The sequence below is a fragment of the Pipistrellus hanaki genome (assembly GCF_964339955.1).
Source record: "Pipistrellus hanaki genome assembly, chromosome: 1".
Classification (NCBI taxonomy): Eukaryota; Metazoa; Chordata; class Mammalia; order Chiroptera; family Vespertilionidae; genus Pipistrellus; species Pipistrellus hanaki.
This window is the reverse complement of record NC_140503.1, coordinates 41,297,322-41,313,462: the sequence shown is the minus strand read 5'-3', so window position 1 is coordinate 41,313,462 and position 16,141 is coordinate 41,297,322. Positions and strand designations below refer to the sequence as shown.

At 39.6% G+C, this 16,141-nt stretch overlaps 1 protein-coding gene across 1 annotated transcript in view; it reads left to right on the top strand.

Annotated features, from left to right (window-relative positions):
• IQCH (IQ motif containing H) overlaps positions 1 to 16,141 on the top strand; it is a 192,115-nt gene that overhangs the window by 9,376 nt on the left and 166,598 nt on the right. Inside the window, exons 2-4 of the mRNA XM_084879603.1 lie at positions 264 to 383; positions 2,748 to 2,842; positions 14,245 to 14,362. Coding sequence (XP_084735729.1) covers positions 264 to 383; positions 2,748 to 2,842; positions 14,245 to 14,362 — 333 coding nt within the window. The remainder of the gene's footprint in view (positions 1 to 263; positions 384 to 2,747; positions 2,843 to 14,244; positions 14,363 to 16,141) is intronic.

The window sequence follows — 16,141 nt, the reverse complement described above, 5'->3', positions numbered from 1 at the left end:
TTTAGTTTGGATTTGTTTCTAACGGGGAAAGGAAAAACAGATAATTGTATAAAAACTTAGGTTTTCAAAATCTAAACAATAATGGAACGTTCTTAAAAAAAAAAAAAACTGTCTTAAAACCATAAGACAGTCCTTTTCAATGAACACTGTAAAATCATCCTTACTGTCTCTAACAACTCCAGCAAATTGCAAACCTTTAAAATAAATGTTTTAGATAGATTATGTATGTATTCTTTTACTATTTCATATTTTTACACCAACAGGTCCACGACGACCTTCAGCAATTAAAGGATAAATTAGAAAACTTCCCGCCTGAAGGAGAAGGGACTCTAGACATTCAGAATCTTAAAACAGCAATCAGACGGACGGAAATGGGGTTAAGAGTAAGTAGGACTTTAGATATTAAATAAAATACCAGAGACAAAGATGCCTCAAGAAAAGAATTGTGGCTCTTGTAACAGAGGGAGACTTATGGCCATCCTCAGCTTGTTCTAATCCTCTTTTTAAATGGTAATGCTGATTAACTGATTGATTCACATCCTGTCACATCCCACAAAGAATTTAAGAAATTGATCATGTCAGATTATGTTATGATAACTTCTAAAATGTGGTTTGATAAAAAGAATTTTTAAAATAATCACTATCAGTTCAACAATATGTATGACCAAAAGGGATTCATGCCAAGACATCAGAGAGTTTCTGTCAGATTCAGGATTCTAGAGAAATAAGAGTTGACTTTCCCCTATTAGCTTAAGTATTTTGAGAAAAATCATTTTTAAAAATATAGTAACCTAGTGGGTAAAAACCAAAGAAATATACCAGTTTTGAAACAGAAATAAAGTATATCAGGACTTCATTATTATAGACCAGTGATCTTCAATCTTTTTCATCTCAAGGCCCACACATAAACTAATTACTAAATTTCTATAGCACACCAAAAATATTTTTTTCCCCAATCTGACACAAAAAGATATCATTTTTATTCATTCACACAGAATGACTATTGTGTTGACTGTTGTTATTTTTAAATTTGACAAGCTCAGGGAAAAGAGGTCAGTGACCTTGACTAAATAGTCAGATAGTGCATGTTTTAAAAGTTATTGCTACACATAGGTTGACAATCACTTTACATCCCCACATTCACTGTGGTATTATTTACAATAGCCAAAACATGGTACCAACCTAAGTGTTTATTGATGGATGAATGGATAAAGAGAAATATATACACATACATACATACAGTGGAATAGTATTCAGCTATAAAAAAGAAATCTTTCCATTTGAGACAACTTGGATGGATGTCAAAGACATTATGCTAAGTGAAATAAGCCAGACCCTCCCCCTGCCCTCCCCAAAAAATAAAAACTACCATAATCTGTATAATCTTACTTATATTTGGACTCTAAGACTCCACATCCCCCCACCCCCAAAAAAAACCACTCCCGATTCAGAAAACAGATTGCTGGTTGCCAGAAGTGGGGGTGGGAGAAATGGGTAAAGGTGGTCAAAAGTACAAATTCCAGTTATTAAAAAAAATAAGTTCTGGGGATGTAATGTACAAGATGACTATAGTTAAAAATACTGTACTGTATATGTGAAACTTACTAAGAGATTACATCTTAAAAGATCTTAAAAGAAAAATATTTGCAACTAGACTTATTGTGGGGGACATTTCACAATATATACAAATATGGAATCATTATGTTACACACCGGAAACTAAATAAGGTTACATTTCAATTTCTTTAAAACTAAATAAAGCACAGCAAGGATGTAGTACCATCTCCCCATTCTAGATCTCTGTCGGTGTTGCAGAGATCCCGAACAATCATACAACGCAGGAGAGTTTGGAGAGATTCACTTTATTCCCCGTGCGGTGGGCTTAGAGAAAATGATTTCAAATTCTAAGCAAAGGTACAAGCAGAGCTTCCCTGTTTATTAAGGAGCCAGCTCTCTGTGCAATTAGTGATTATCTCGCTGCTGTCTTTGAAAACAAACGCAGCTAAATTTATAGGCATGCCTAGTCTTGACCTGCAAGGTCAGACAGCTTATTTTATGATCCTCATTTTACAAGCAGGCTAAAGCAGACTAGAAAGCAAACATTTTTTAGAATAAGAGGCCATCTAAGAAAAACAGCAGAAAATTCCAAACAGCAGTTTTGTTTTGTTTTTTACAAAATAGGGATTTTCCTTCTCATCAGTACTCTTGCTCTCGCCTCAGACTTTCATGCTACCATATTCTGAGCTTCCTCTCTCAGCACCTGAGGCTGTGCGCTTGGTGGTGTAGCCTCGGCAGACTAGCGCACCGTTGTCCTATTTCCCTGATGGCGAGAGGGCTGGACCCAGCTGGAGTCTTTGGGTTGGCCATTCTCAATAATGTTACCTGAAGGCCAAATTCTTTCCTCGGTGCTTGCCTGACATCCTGGAAGAAAAAGACATTACTCCATATCTGTATGGCCTAGAAAACGGACCTGGCTAAGCAATTTACTGACTATTGTGCACAGTGTCATTTGAGAAGAGTGCTGCAGGTCACTGAAGCTTTGAGTCTCAGTTGTTTATTATGCTTTTTGGGATAAAGTAATTTGGCCTTGAGGTGCCTAATTATACCTTAGGCATTAATAAATACACAGCATGTTGTGTCTTTTGGCTTAATTACACAATTCAGTGTGTTAACCTAATGAAATTAAGTAAATTAACTGAGTATCTTAAGTCCACTATAATGGCCTAAACTTTAACTTTTCTGTAACAGATTCACATTGAGAAGTATTTAAATGTTGTAAACAGTCAAGTGTTTTCGACTTCCATTAGTGAGAATAAGTTATTTTCTCCCCACAATACCGACTGGTAAGTAAAACAGACATTTATGGATCCAAATAAGTACCAAAAATAACTTTTCTCACTCAGGTGACACCACTGTAAAGACAAAATTTTATTGGCCTTTTTGGTATCCTAATTTCAGTATAAGTTTTGCACAAAAAGTTAAGGGAAAAGACCATGTTTTGCAAATATTGTATAAAGGATGTTTATTATATGAAAAAAGTTAATGGCACAATTTGGACTTTAATACAATTTATTCTGGGTTAGTTTTATTGAGTTCTTATGCCTGACACCATATCAGTGATTTTAGGGTCATATTTTGGTGTAATTAATTCTTTTTTATGTTTTTAGTAAAATGTGCTAAAAATTTAATTCCTGAAGGAAAATGTGTTTGTTTTTTGTTACTCCTCTCCCAAGGATATGGAGTGGAAAGGAGGGAAGGAGGGAGAGAGGGAGAGAGAGAAACATCAGTGTGAGAGAGACACATCGATTGGTTGCCAGGCTAGAGAATGAACCTGCAACTCGGTAGCACCCTTGACTGGGAATTGAACCTGAGACCCTTCAGTGTGCAGGCTGATGCTCTACCACTGAGCCACATGGGCTAGGGCCAAAGGAAATATTTTAATGCAAATCAGTTTTTATGCTATTTGGCCCTTTACAGTTTTTAGCTTATGTACTTTATTGTAAAGATGATTATGGTGTCTGGGGTAAAAAATAAAAATAAAGCTTGCTTGAAATATTCATTATGTAAATGCATCCTAAGAGATGATTTATTAAAATTAGAATTGAGTTAAAGAGAAATGACCTTGACTCACCTTGGACCTCTCAATTTCTTCATAAATTAAGGTTTTGTACTTAGCTTAAAAGCTCTGTGGCCCATATTTGCATGGTAAATATACTAAGTAAGTCATCAGTTAAGGTCTATAAGCTCTTAGAAACTGTGACTTTAAGTAAAACATGTACAATGAAACCAATATTACCATGATATAAAGAAGAGTTAAGTTCCTATAGCATATTTCTGGTCACAAAAAAAACATCACCAAACTTCTAAATAAAGACCCAAATACTTCTAATACTGAACAGAAATAAATGAGCTATACACATATTTAAGGATCATTAATAAAAACGAGTAAAGTGATTATTGTTGCATTTGTTCATTCCAGTTCAAGGGTGCAGGTGGCCAGAGTCTATTTGGGCCACTTGGGGATCCAGGCAGGACCCACTTTGGACAGGAGATCCTTCCATCACAGGGCCATTCACACTCACACTCACTCAGACTGGGGCATTTTAGAAATGCCAGTTCACCTAACGTGCACATGTTTAGAATGTTGGAGGAAACTGAGGCCCTGGAGGAAACCTATACAGACATGGAGAATGTGTAAATTCCACAGTGGCCCTGGCTGGGAATCAATTTTTTCTTCTTATCAACATTACTAGAGGCCCGGTGCACGAAATTTGTGCACTTGTATGGGGGGACGGGACATCCCTCAGCTTGGCCTGTGCCCTCTTGCAGTCCAGGAGCCCTGGGGGGATGTCCGGCTGATGGCTTAGTGATCAGGCAGACATTCTTAGCATTGCCACGGAGGTGGGAGAGGCTCCCACCACTGCCCCTGTGCTCACCTGCTGTGAGCTCAGTTTCTGGCTCCTTCATTGAGTGTCTGCCTCCTGGTGGTCAGTGCACATTATAGTGACTGGTCATTCCACCATTCAGTCATTTGCATATTAGCCTTTTATAATATAGAATACGTTGTAAATGAGGCCCCTTAGAACCATAAGAAATGCAAAAAATTCACTGTTAAACTCATTCTTTAATTGCTCCCACTTAAAATCAAATTGCCTCCCTGTGGGGCGTTTGCTGCACTTTGGGAACGACTGGGCTTGACACTTTTCCTCTCTGAGCTTCATTTCTGAATACATACGCCTATACCATGGGAATTGTAATCTCTTCTCCGCCTACCTCACTGATTTGTCATGAGAAGGTTCTAAGCTAATAAACCTAGAAATGTTTTGTCACGTAAGTGATGTCTAAATGGAATAGATTGTTATTTTTAAGCCCAGGGTACCCTGGCAGGTGGCAGGTGCTGATTAGGGGAGGAGGGCAGGATTGTCTCCTGGGACTGTAGCTATGGAAGCTTTGCAGAGGGTTCCGCCCTTTACTTCCTCCTCTGAGTCTCAGTGTGCTTTTCTCTTTCCTTCTAGTTATAGAATTTCCATTCAGCCAGCCTTCCTGTGGTTCTGGATGATGTCTGTTTTGTTTTTTAGTTGTAGTTTTGGAGTGTTTGTTCGAGGCAGCAATTTCATCTTGGTTTCTCAAAATACATAATCTTTTAATACAAGGAAACTGTACAGAAAATAATAAAAGGGATTCTTGGACAAGAAAATATTGGAGGTTACTTTACAAATTAATATGGATGTGAAGTTCAAAAAACCAAGAGTACCCAACAGGCAAAATGGAAGGCTGGTTTAGAAACAGCCAGGGGATCTGCAGAAGTGAAGGAGTATGTGGACAAAGGATGAAGCATGCAAACAGCAAGTAGAAACCTCCAAATGGAGGAGCTGGGGGTAGGGGGGAATAGGAGGAGAGTCTTCCCCAACCCTAATGAAAATTCTCCTTCCCGAACTTTCCCTTTGTGCTCTCATGTTGGCAAAGAACAGAGAGCCTAGGCTATAGATTTGCAGGTGTTGATGGCTCAAAAGAATGAACTAGGGAGCAACTGCAGCAAACAGATTCTGGTGAGACATTTTCTTGTACAGTTCTTTTCCCTAGTCAGTGAGTATCTTTGGCCTTTATTAGAAGGTCTCTGAATGAGTTAAGGAAGACATTAATTGGGGCAAGGAGCCGTCTCCCAGAAGTGGTCCATGGATCCTATTTTTCCTTTTTTAAAATATATTTTTATTGCTCTCAGAGAGGAAGGGAGAAGGGGAGATAGAAACATCAATGATGAGAGAGAATCACCAAGTCAGCTGCCCCCTGCATGCCCACACTAGGGATTGAGCCTATCAGCCAGGCATGTACCTTGCCTGGGAATTGAACCATGACCTCCTGGTTCATAGGTTGAGGCTCAACCACTGAGCCATGCCAGCAGGGCAGATCTTATCTTTCCTATTTAATACAATAATGTATCTGTGGCCCTCCTATCAAGAAGATGGGAAGCCTGGCAAGTTTGTGTGAGCCTCACAAGTCTGGAAGAGGTGGCAGGAGCATCTCAGTCATAGCTATGGGTGTGTGGCGCTGATGTGGTATGAATTTGAAAATATGATATAAAATGAGCCAAGGTCATAAACTAGAGTGAAGTTCAAAGTAGATCTTCAAAGTAAACAGGCTTGAAGCAGGTCCTGGGAGTCCAAGGTCCTGAGGCACAGGGAGTGGCTCAGGGAGAAAGAAAAGCAGCAGTAGTAGATGGAAATGGAAAACGGGAGACCTTGGAAGCTGACATGCTCCCAGGTAGACAGTTACACCTAGGCCTGTCTTTGCAGGGGTGCTCCAAGAGACTCTCATGAATAAATTTGTCTTAGAGTCTGCTGGGAGACTATACAAAGTAGGTTACGGGACTCAGAATTCCTTCAAGTTCCCAAACCTTGGAGGTATAAGACTGGCCAATTCACTGCATGTTTCTCCTGAGGTTCCATGACAAAGCCCTTAAGATACCCAAATGAAAAGGTATATCTTAATTACCAGTGGGATGACTTACTAAGGAACAGGTTGTTTAGTCTCAACATTGATCATGAGATCAGAGGAGAGACTTAGCTTCTTGCAAGTTTTAAACTGTGACAGATGCCAGATCTGGCCTTTTATCCCATGTGGCCATCAGTCAGAGAACTTGGGCATGCGCACGTAATATATGTATGTTGATTTATTTATAAATGGCATACTTATCATATAGAGTGAATACATTATAAAATATATCTACATAAAAATTTAACAATAAAGATAAAATAGTTGTTTTGCTTTATTATTAGAACAATATTTCTTTCTCTTGCTAAAAAAGGTTACTAATTATAAAGTCCTGATTGTTTAATCTTGGTAGTCATGATGACTTTATCCTAACTGTAGCTAATATCCCAAAATTTGCTCTACACTTTGGTGAGATTCAGCATTGATGCTGGTTAGATATAAGTCTATATTTCAGTTACTCTTTCAAAAAAATTTTTAAGGTTTGGGGGGACTGACTTTTCATAAGTTCAATTTGATTATCATTTTTAATGATAATGTAGTAGTGAAAAAACTCATGTTAGGAATTGCCAAAACCGGTTTGGCTCAGTGGTAGAGCGTCGGTCTGGGGACTGAAAGGTCCTGGGTTCGATTCTGGTCAAGGGCATGTACCATGGTTGCGGGCACATCCCCAGTAGGGGGTGTGCAAGAGGCAGCTGATCGATGATTCTCTCTCATCAATGTTTCTAACTCTCTATTCCTCTCTCTTCCTCTCAGTAAAAAATCAATAAAATATATATATTTTTTTAAAAGAAAAAACTCATGTTAGGAATAAAAGTGTCAGTTTTGCCATTTTCTTGTTTTTCACGGACGCTTGTTATCATTACCACTAAAAAATACAGTGTTGTTTTGTGTTTTTTTTGTAAGAAAATTTTAAAAACATTGGTCTTTTTTAAGGCTTAGTTTAGCTAAAATGAAATAATATGACCCATGAATGTACTGCATGAGTGAACCACACTCACGTGGTTCTTAAACTGCAGTTTGCAATCCTCTTTCACTGGCTCCCAGATGGAGTCTGCATTTCAACAAACACACTCCGTTTTCCTAATGTAGACAATGTGTGCATGGAATCCTGGGACAAGCATGACTCCCTAGAATCAATATTCTTTTAGCCACAGAGATGGCTTGCTCTGTCTGATGAAGAGCCTGGTCCTGGAAATCCTGCTGCCCTGATGCTAGGAAGGGTTGGGGTGAGCCTCTTGCAATGGGATTGAGCCAGGAGTGGGACTTGGCAGTCAGGCTGGTAGGACCATCAAATATCTCCTCAAACTGGGAGTATCAGAGGCCAAAGTTCAGGGCAGCAGCTCCTCCTGAGAGGAATGGCGTATAATAAAGATGGTAGACCTCTCTTGCTCCTTTGACAGCAGAGCACACAGTTCCTATGAGTAAATGAGAATCAACATTGTTCAGATACTTGGGGCTTCATTCTGTCTATGGAAGCCCAGGGAATCTGGAGAGTTCATTCCAAATGACTACTATCCCTGGGTATATTTTCAACAACGACTTACAACCAACATAAAATAATTATCATCCTCATCATCATGAATTTCATCACCATCAATATTTTTATGACATTGGATAGTTTTGCAAAGGACTTTAAAAAAAAAAAAAAAAAAGCCTATGATGTAGATATTTACCCTCGCCTTTCAAAGATGTGAGAACTGAGGCTCCCATGAGCCCCAGGTCACACAGGTGGTCAATGGTGAGTCTCAGATTCAAGTTCTGTCAAATGTCTACAATTACTATCTTCTCCTACACCAGAACTGCCTGAACACCAGGAAACCTCATTTTCACAAAAGACGGTTTTCCTTTTCAGAAAGTCTTGCTCCCGGGAAAATCTGGTGGTTTTGTCTAGTAAGTACACAAAGTGATAATAATGGATGCCAACAAATGCAAGATTTTTCCTAGCAGTCATTCAAAAAACAATGATAAGAACATTATCAAAAGTGGCATATTTTCTCCAAAGAGCTCAAAACGCTTTCACGTTGTTTTCCAAATAGGTTACATTGTTATCTGCACTCTGTCAATGATTCTTCTGTGTTAAAAGTGTGGTGCTTCCTCTTATCATTACCAGCTTTCACAGATTTTATGGCTTGTGATGTCTGCTCACACTGTTCTTAACGACCACGCTTTGCTTATTGACACCAGGAGGGTGACTGCCATCTGTACCAACACTATCAGAACTGCACAGACATCTTCATTTTACATTCTGTTGTGTTAGTGTTTGAGGGCAGGGGAGTGGGGGAGGGACAAGAACAAAGCAGATAAATAATAGTGAGAAACTATGAGAGGGAAAGAAGGTTTCTGTTAATTGGAAGTAGGTTAGAAGATACATTTTTTAAAAAATATATTTTTATTGATTTTTTACAGAGAAGAAGGTAGAGGGATCCCCAACTGGGGATGTGCCCGCAACCAAGGTACATGCCCTTGACTGGAATCTAACCTGGGACCTTTCAGTCCGCAGGCCGATGCTCTATACTCTGAGCCAAACCGGTTTCGACTAGAAGAAACATTTTTTCTCAGTTATTCACACACCTTGGAGCCCAGCTCTTCTGGGTTATTACAAAGCAGCCCACAAATCCTGCTCAGAATGAATATGACTGCATTCTAGTCAGAGAGAGAGATGAAGAATGGGTAACAAGCATTAGCACTTGGTAATCTAGGTGAAGACAATTTGGTGGCTCACTGTTCTCTCAGTTTTCCAGTGGGTTTGATTTTTTTTTTAAACAAAAAATAAAATTTTAAAAAGCATCATAAAATTAAAAATAACAACTGGAAAGACATTTGCAGCAGATAATACAAAAACTAATAATAGTCATAAATACAAAGAGCTCTTGACAACAAAAAATACTTGACATAGACAAAAGGACATCAACAGAGAAATGCAAACAGCCAGTATATATATGAAAAATATTAAGCCACGAAAATGTAGATTGATATATTACTACTACTTTTTCTTTACAACTTAGCAAAAACAGATCACTTAAACTACCCTAATACTTACTGCTCATGAGGGGCAGCAGGATGGCCATACTTTTCTATTATTGGTGGAGGCATAAAGTTCTTAAAGGCAATTTTTTCCCCCAAAATATGTGAGATTTTTAAAATTATTATTTTTAATTTAGTAGTTATACCTTTAGGAATTTATCCTAATAAATAAGGAGTGATACAGGAAACTCAGCATAAATTTATTACAGTGTTATATCTAATACCAGTACATTTGAAGATACCTTAAATGTTAACAGTAAAATAATTATTAAATCTAAAATATGTTTATATGTGTATTATATATCTACTAAAATGAATATTGTCCAGTAAGTTTTAATGACCTGGAAAAACTCTCCCAGTATATGTTGAGGGAAGGGGAAGCAGGATATAACATTATATCTCAATGCAAATACACTTATAAATACATAATCCATGGAAGGAAAAGGCTTCATAGGAAATATATTAAGAGTGGGAAGGGTCTGGGCAGAGGGGCGTAAAGGAGGGAAATGGGAGACATATATAATACTGTGTGTGTGTGTGTGTGTGTGTGTGTGTGTAATAGAGGCCCAGCATGCATGAAATCATGTATGAGTAGCTCACTTCCACTTGCCTCAGCTGGCTGTCCCAACCATCGCTGCTGCTCCTCTTGTGCCCCGCCCCACCCGCTGTGAGAGAAGCTGCTTGTTTGGTCATGATGACGTTATAGCATGATGGCCATAGGCCTTTTATATAAGATACTAGAGGCCCTTTGCACGATATTCCTGCAAGAATAGGCCTTCCTTCCCCTGGCTCCACTCCCAGCCGCCCAGGAGACAGCAAGTCCTCACTTTTGTCCAGAGCACCACTCCTATAGCTCCCCCTGCTGCCTCCCTCCCCCTCATAGCAGGTGTCCTGCCCCTCCCGGCTGCTCTGGGCCTACATATGCAAATTAACCCACCATCTTTATTGGATTAATTTGCATACTTACTCTGATTGGCTGTGAGTGTAACAGAGGTATGGTCAATTTACAGGTTTGTCTATTATTAAGATATATATATAAAGCAAGTTTCATTTCTAGGAAGATGGTGTATTGCTTCTTCTAAATACAGCTAAAAACCCTGGACATCTACACTAATAAAAGAGAAAGATGCAAATTGACCGTACCTTTGAGACACCCACCAGCCAATCAGGAGTATGCAAATTAACCCAACAAATACGGCGGGTTAATTTGCATATGCAGGTGCCAAGTGGCTGGGGGCAGGGCAGGATGCAGGTGCTCAGCACTGACCCTGCAGCCCCAGGCCTCTGGCTAGCATGGGAAAGTGGAAAGGCAGCTGAGGGCTGGAGCAAAGGCAGAAAGGTGGCTCTGGGCGACAGGGAAGGCAGTGCTGGCAGCAGGGGAAGGAAGCTCCATTCTTGCACAAATGTTTGTGCATTGAGCCTCGAGTTATATATAAAACAAAGTTAAGAAGACTTTGAAGGATGGAGCAGAGGTATACCAGTTAGAAACCTTGGGACACAAGGAAGAACAAGGTGCTGAGATCCCTGGGTTTTCTTTTTGCTTTATATATCCCATCATAAGTGACCTGTATCATTTTCCTTTTTCTCTGAAGAATTTCTTTTAACATTTCTTGCAAGACAGGTTTCAGTTTTTGTTCATCTGAGAACATCATTATTTCCCCTTCATTTTGAAGGATAATTTCACTAGAGACAGAATTCCAGGTTAGTGGGGGTTTTTCTTCCCAAACTTCCAGTCTCTTCTTGCTGGCATGGTTTATTAATAGAAGTTCAATATAATTCTCATCCTTGTTCTTCTATAAGTAAGTTAGATTTCATTTTCCCACATTTCCTGGATAGTCTGTTCTGTTTGTTCAGTCCTTTTTCTCCTTGCATGTCAGTTTTGGAATTTATATTGATATTTCTTCAAACTCACTGATTCATTCTTTGGTTGTATCCAGTTTATTGATAATCCTATCAAAGGCAATCTTTATTTCTTAAGAGTGCTTTTTATTTCTAACTTTTCCTTTTGGTTCTTTCTTAGATTTTTAAAAATATATATTTTATTGATTTTCTTACAGAGAGGAAGGGAGAGAGATAGAGAGCTAGAAACGACAATGAGAGAGAAACATCGACCAGCTGCCTCTTGCACACCCCCTATTGGGGATGTGCCCGCAACCAATTTACATGCCCTTGACCAGAATCAAACCTGGGACCTTTCAGCCCGCAGACCGACACTCTACTGCTGAGCCAAACCAGCTTTGGCAGATTTTTTTTTTTTTTTTATCTCTCTGCTTACATTACCCATCCGTTCTTGCAAGTTGTCCACTTTTCCTATTAGAGCTCTTAGCATATTAATTTTAGTTATTTTAAATTCCAAAATCTATGTTATATTTGAATCTGATGCTTTTTTAAAATATATATTTTTATTGATTTCAGAGAGGAAGTAAGAGGTAGAGAGAGAGAAACATCCATGATGAGAGAGAATCATGGATCAACTGTCTCCTACAAGTCCCCCACTGGGATCAAACCCACAACCCAGGCATGTGCCCTTGACTGGAATTTAACCTGGAACTTTTCAGTTCACAGGCCGATGCTCTATCCACTGAGCCAAATTGGCTAGGGCCTGATGCTTGTTTTATCTCTTCAGACTTTTTTTTTTTTAATATATTTTATTGATTTTTTACAGAGAGAAATGGAGAGAGATAGAGAGCTAGAAACATCGATGAGAGAGAAACATCGACCAGCTGCCTCCTGCATACCCCCTACCGGGGATGTGCCTGCAACCAATGTACATGCCCTTGACCGGAATTGAACCTGGGACCTTTCAGCCCGCAGAGGGACACTCCATCCACTTGGCAAAACCGGCTTCAGCCAGACTTTTTTTTTTTTTTTTTTAATTGATTTCAAAGAGAGGGAGGAAAGGGAGAAAAGGAGAGAGGGAGAGGAGAGAGAGGGGAAGAGAAAACGAGAGAGAGAGAGAGAGAGAGAGAGAGAGAGAGAGAGAGAGAGAGAGAGAGAGAGAGAGAGAGATCAATCACTTCTACATACACCCCAGTGGGGAAATTAACCCACAACCCAAACATGTTTTCTGACCAGGAATCAAACCCACTGCCTTCTATTGTCCAAGATGACACTCCAGCCAATCGAGTCACACCAGCATGAGCCAAACATTTTGTCTGTCCTTTCAGCATGCCTTGTCATTTTTTGTTGCTGTATGAGGTAATAGGAATAGAGGTACATAGGCCTTCATCTGGTAGGTTATGCTGTGTTTACTGTCTGCTGTAACTCCAGGAGGCTTCCATTCCTCCACTGTCCGTTTTGTCTTCCCTGTTGTCTTTGGGTTTCCCTAGTTAACTCCTTCCTAAATAGAACCTTGCATAGTCCTCTAAAGATACAGTGTGTGTTGGAGGGGAACATTTGATAATCCTGTGATTAGGTCTAAGTCTGTTAATAGGCCCATGTCCCTGGATTGTCACCTTCACAAGTTTTTCTCTGCATTTTCCCCCTTATTTGAGACAGGAAGACCAGAGGAGTTTGAAGTTGGCTAATTGCCCTTCTTCAGGTCAGATAAGGCTTTGGTAAAATAGTTTTCCTCAAGATCTTGCCTTTATAACAGAGAACAAAACAAAGAATAGAATTCTCTGGGAGTGGTTTTGAAATGGTTTATTTTCCCTTCTCTCTGCTGGCAGTAGGAAAGGATTTTTCTCTGTTGTTTCCCGTGAGACCATGGTGGGGCTCCTGGAGGTAAAACTCATGAAGGTAGGGCCCTCCCTAAGACTTGGCCCCTTGGAGTTTTTAACTTTCAAGCTAATCCACAGAGCCTCCCGTGACCTGTCAGTTAGAGTGTAAGTGCTCTTGCCAGCATGAACGTCAGCAGCAGCTTCCACTCTTGGTCTTTCTCTACCTCTCTCCAGTGTGCGGGGCGGCAGCAATTCTCCCTGTGATCCAAGTTCTCTGATGGATCTAAGAGGAGCTGTATTTCTATTTGTTCACCTTTTCTTCTTCTTGTAACGTTGGGAGTGACAACGTCCACGCTCTCTACATATTGGGGTGAAACCAGAAGCTCATAAATTACTTTCTAATGATAATTTGGCACAAGTGGCTATCACAGTAGAATCAAGAGGTTGAGATTTATTAATCTTAATTATGTTGACCACTTTAAAGAACTGCTTTTCAATTAAAAATGTTAAGACATGTCTATACTCATTCTTACAACTTTATTTTGCTTTACATTTGTCTTTCATGGAACTGCCCACTGCTTAATAAGGAGGATCTGTAACTATCTTTGATTCTTAAGTCTTTGTAATTACATAAAATGGTAGAGGTTTAAAGAATGTAAGTATGAACTGCTTTGGAGGACCAGCATTTTGGATATATTTAACATTGGCTACCCTGTGATTTTATTTTATTAAATAAAGTACAGCATATTGTGTTTTTCTTTACCAAGAAATGTTTTATAGTTCAGTAATTATGTCACTTGTGCACCATTAAACTCAGCCAGTCATAGAGATTTCTATTCATGCTATAATGGTCTTTATCAGACTTGGAAGTTCATATGCTTAATAAACAACTGCAGTTTTATACCTGCAAAAGTGCTAAAAATTTGTCTAATATATTATAATTACCAATAGAATATTTCCCATAAAATCTAATTGATATTCTATTCTCAAAACTATGATGCATTGTTTTTAAACTATAATTTGTGAAGCTTTTAAGATAGAAAATTTGATTTGAAATTATTTCTCCTTAGGTTGCTTCCAACTGTAATTGATCAGAAATTATTTATTTTCCCTTTGGAATCCCAGGATAAACTTTGGCCACCCCGAAGACAGGGCAGTGTATTTCCACATGCCTTTCCAAGAACAAAGGTAGGAATAGAGAAATCTATGAAACAGAGTAAATTAGTGGTTTGCTAGAGGCTGGGAGGAGGAGACTGGGGCAGTGACTCTAATGAGTACCAAGTTTCTTTGAGGATGATAAAAATGTTCTGGAATTAGATAGTGGTGACAGTTACACGACTCTGAATTACTAAACACCATCTAGGGGTACACTTTAAAAAGGAGAATTTAAAGTATACGATTTATCCTATATACTAAAAAGGTAATATGCAAATTAACCCTCATGCCCTCACAAGATGGCTGCCTAAGACCAGACCAGCAGGGGGGTTAATGAGGGATGACCAAACGACTGAACAAGCAGGGTGCAAGGGGCAACCAGGCCAGCAGGAGGGGCCTTGAGGGGTGACCAGGCAGGGATGGAGGGTATTTGGGGGCAACCAGGCCAGTAGGAGTGTGCAGTTGGGGACAACCAGGTCGAGAGGAGGGGGCAGTTAGGGGCAACCAGGCCAGCAGTGGGGGGCATTTAGGAGTGACCTGGCTGGCATGCAGAGGCAATGAGGGGCAATCAGGCTGGCATGGGGGAGGGCAGTTAGGGGTGACCAGGCAGGCAAGTGAGAGATTAGGAGCCGGTGGCCAGGATTGTAAGAGGGATGTCCAAGGGGTCCCGGATTGGAAAGGGTGCAGGCTGGGCTGAGGGGACTCCCCCCATGCATGAATTTTGTGCACTAGGCCTCTAGTATCTCAATAAAGTGGTTAGAAAAAAAGTTAAGAATAAAGTTAGGAAATTTGATTTGTGTCTAAATGAAAAATACATGTCATTGTTTTTTCAGATATATTTATGGCATGGTCAGTTTATCTGACAAGTGCTTTCTTCAGAAAGCAAAGTAAATCAGAACAGAATGCCTTCAAATTTTTAAACAGAGTCCTAGAAAGAAAGTTTCCAGGTGGCAAGAATAAAGCTCAAGAGGTGTCTGACTGTGCCTCCTTGGGTGGTCTTTTAAATTTTCTCTTGTTTCCTTCCCAACTCACCCAGGTAACAATAGCTCCCTTCTCTTCAGAACCAGGTACTGTTGTCAGTTCTTTGGGAATACTAACTTGTTTAACCTTCAGAATGGTCCTGGGAGGAGGTGTTATTGTTATTACCTTCATTTTATTGATGAAGAAATCAAGGTAAAGAATGTTAAATAATTTGCACCCTCTTGCAATCTGGGACCCCTTGATGTCAGAGAGCTGGTTTCAGCCTGATCCCCACAGGCCAGGCCAAGGAACCCCACCAGTGTACGAATCCATGCACCAGGCCTCTAGTATGCATATTAGATCTTTGGTTAATCTCTTCCTGCCCTCCCCTCTTCCCTCTGAGATTCATTAGTCTGTTCCATGTTTCCATGCCTGTGCATTGAGCATCTGCCCCCTGGTGGTCATTGTGTGTCAGACTTACTGGCCAGTCAACTGGTTGGCTGGTCGCTTAGGCTTTTATATATATATATATAGATAGATAATTTATATACCATAAAATTCACCCTTTTAAAAAGTGTTTGATTCAGTTGTTTTTAGAATATACACAGAGTTGTACAGTCATCACGTGGTATCCTTTTTAATAATTATTTATATTAACCTGTATTTTTTTTTTCATCATACTTACCACAATTTGTAATTAGATATTAAGTTGTATGGATTTTTAAAAGGTTTGTCTTTCCACTAGATTATAAGGAGGGCAGGATCCATGTCAGTTTGTTCATTGCTCTATAATTCTAGGGAACTCTCAATAAATGTTGAATAAATAAGTGAAACCACCTGGTAGGTTCTAAG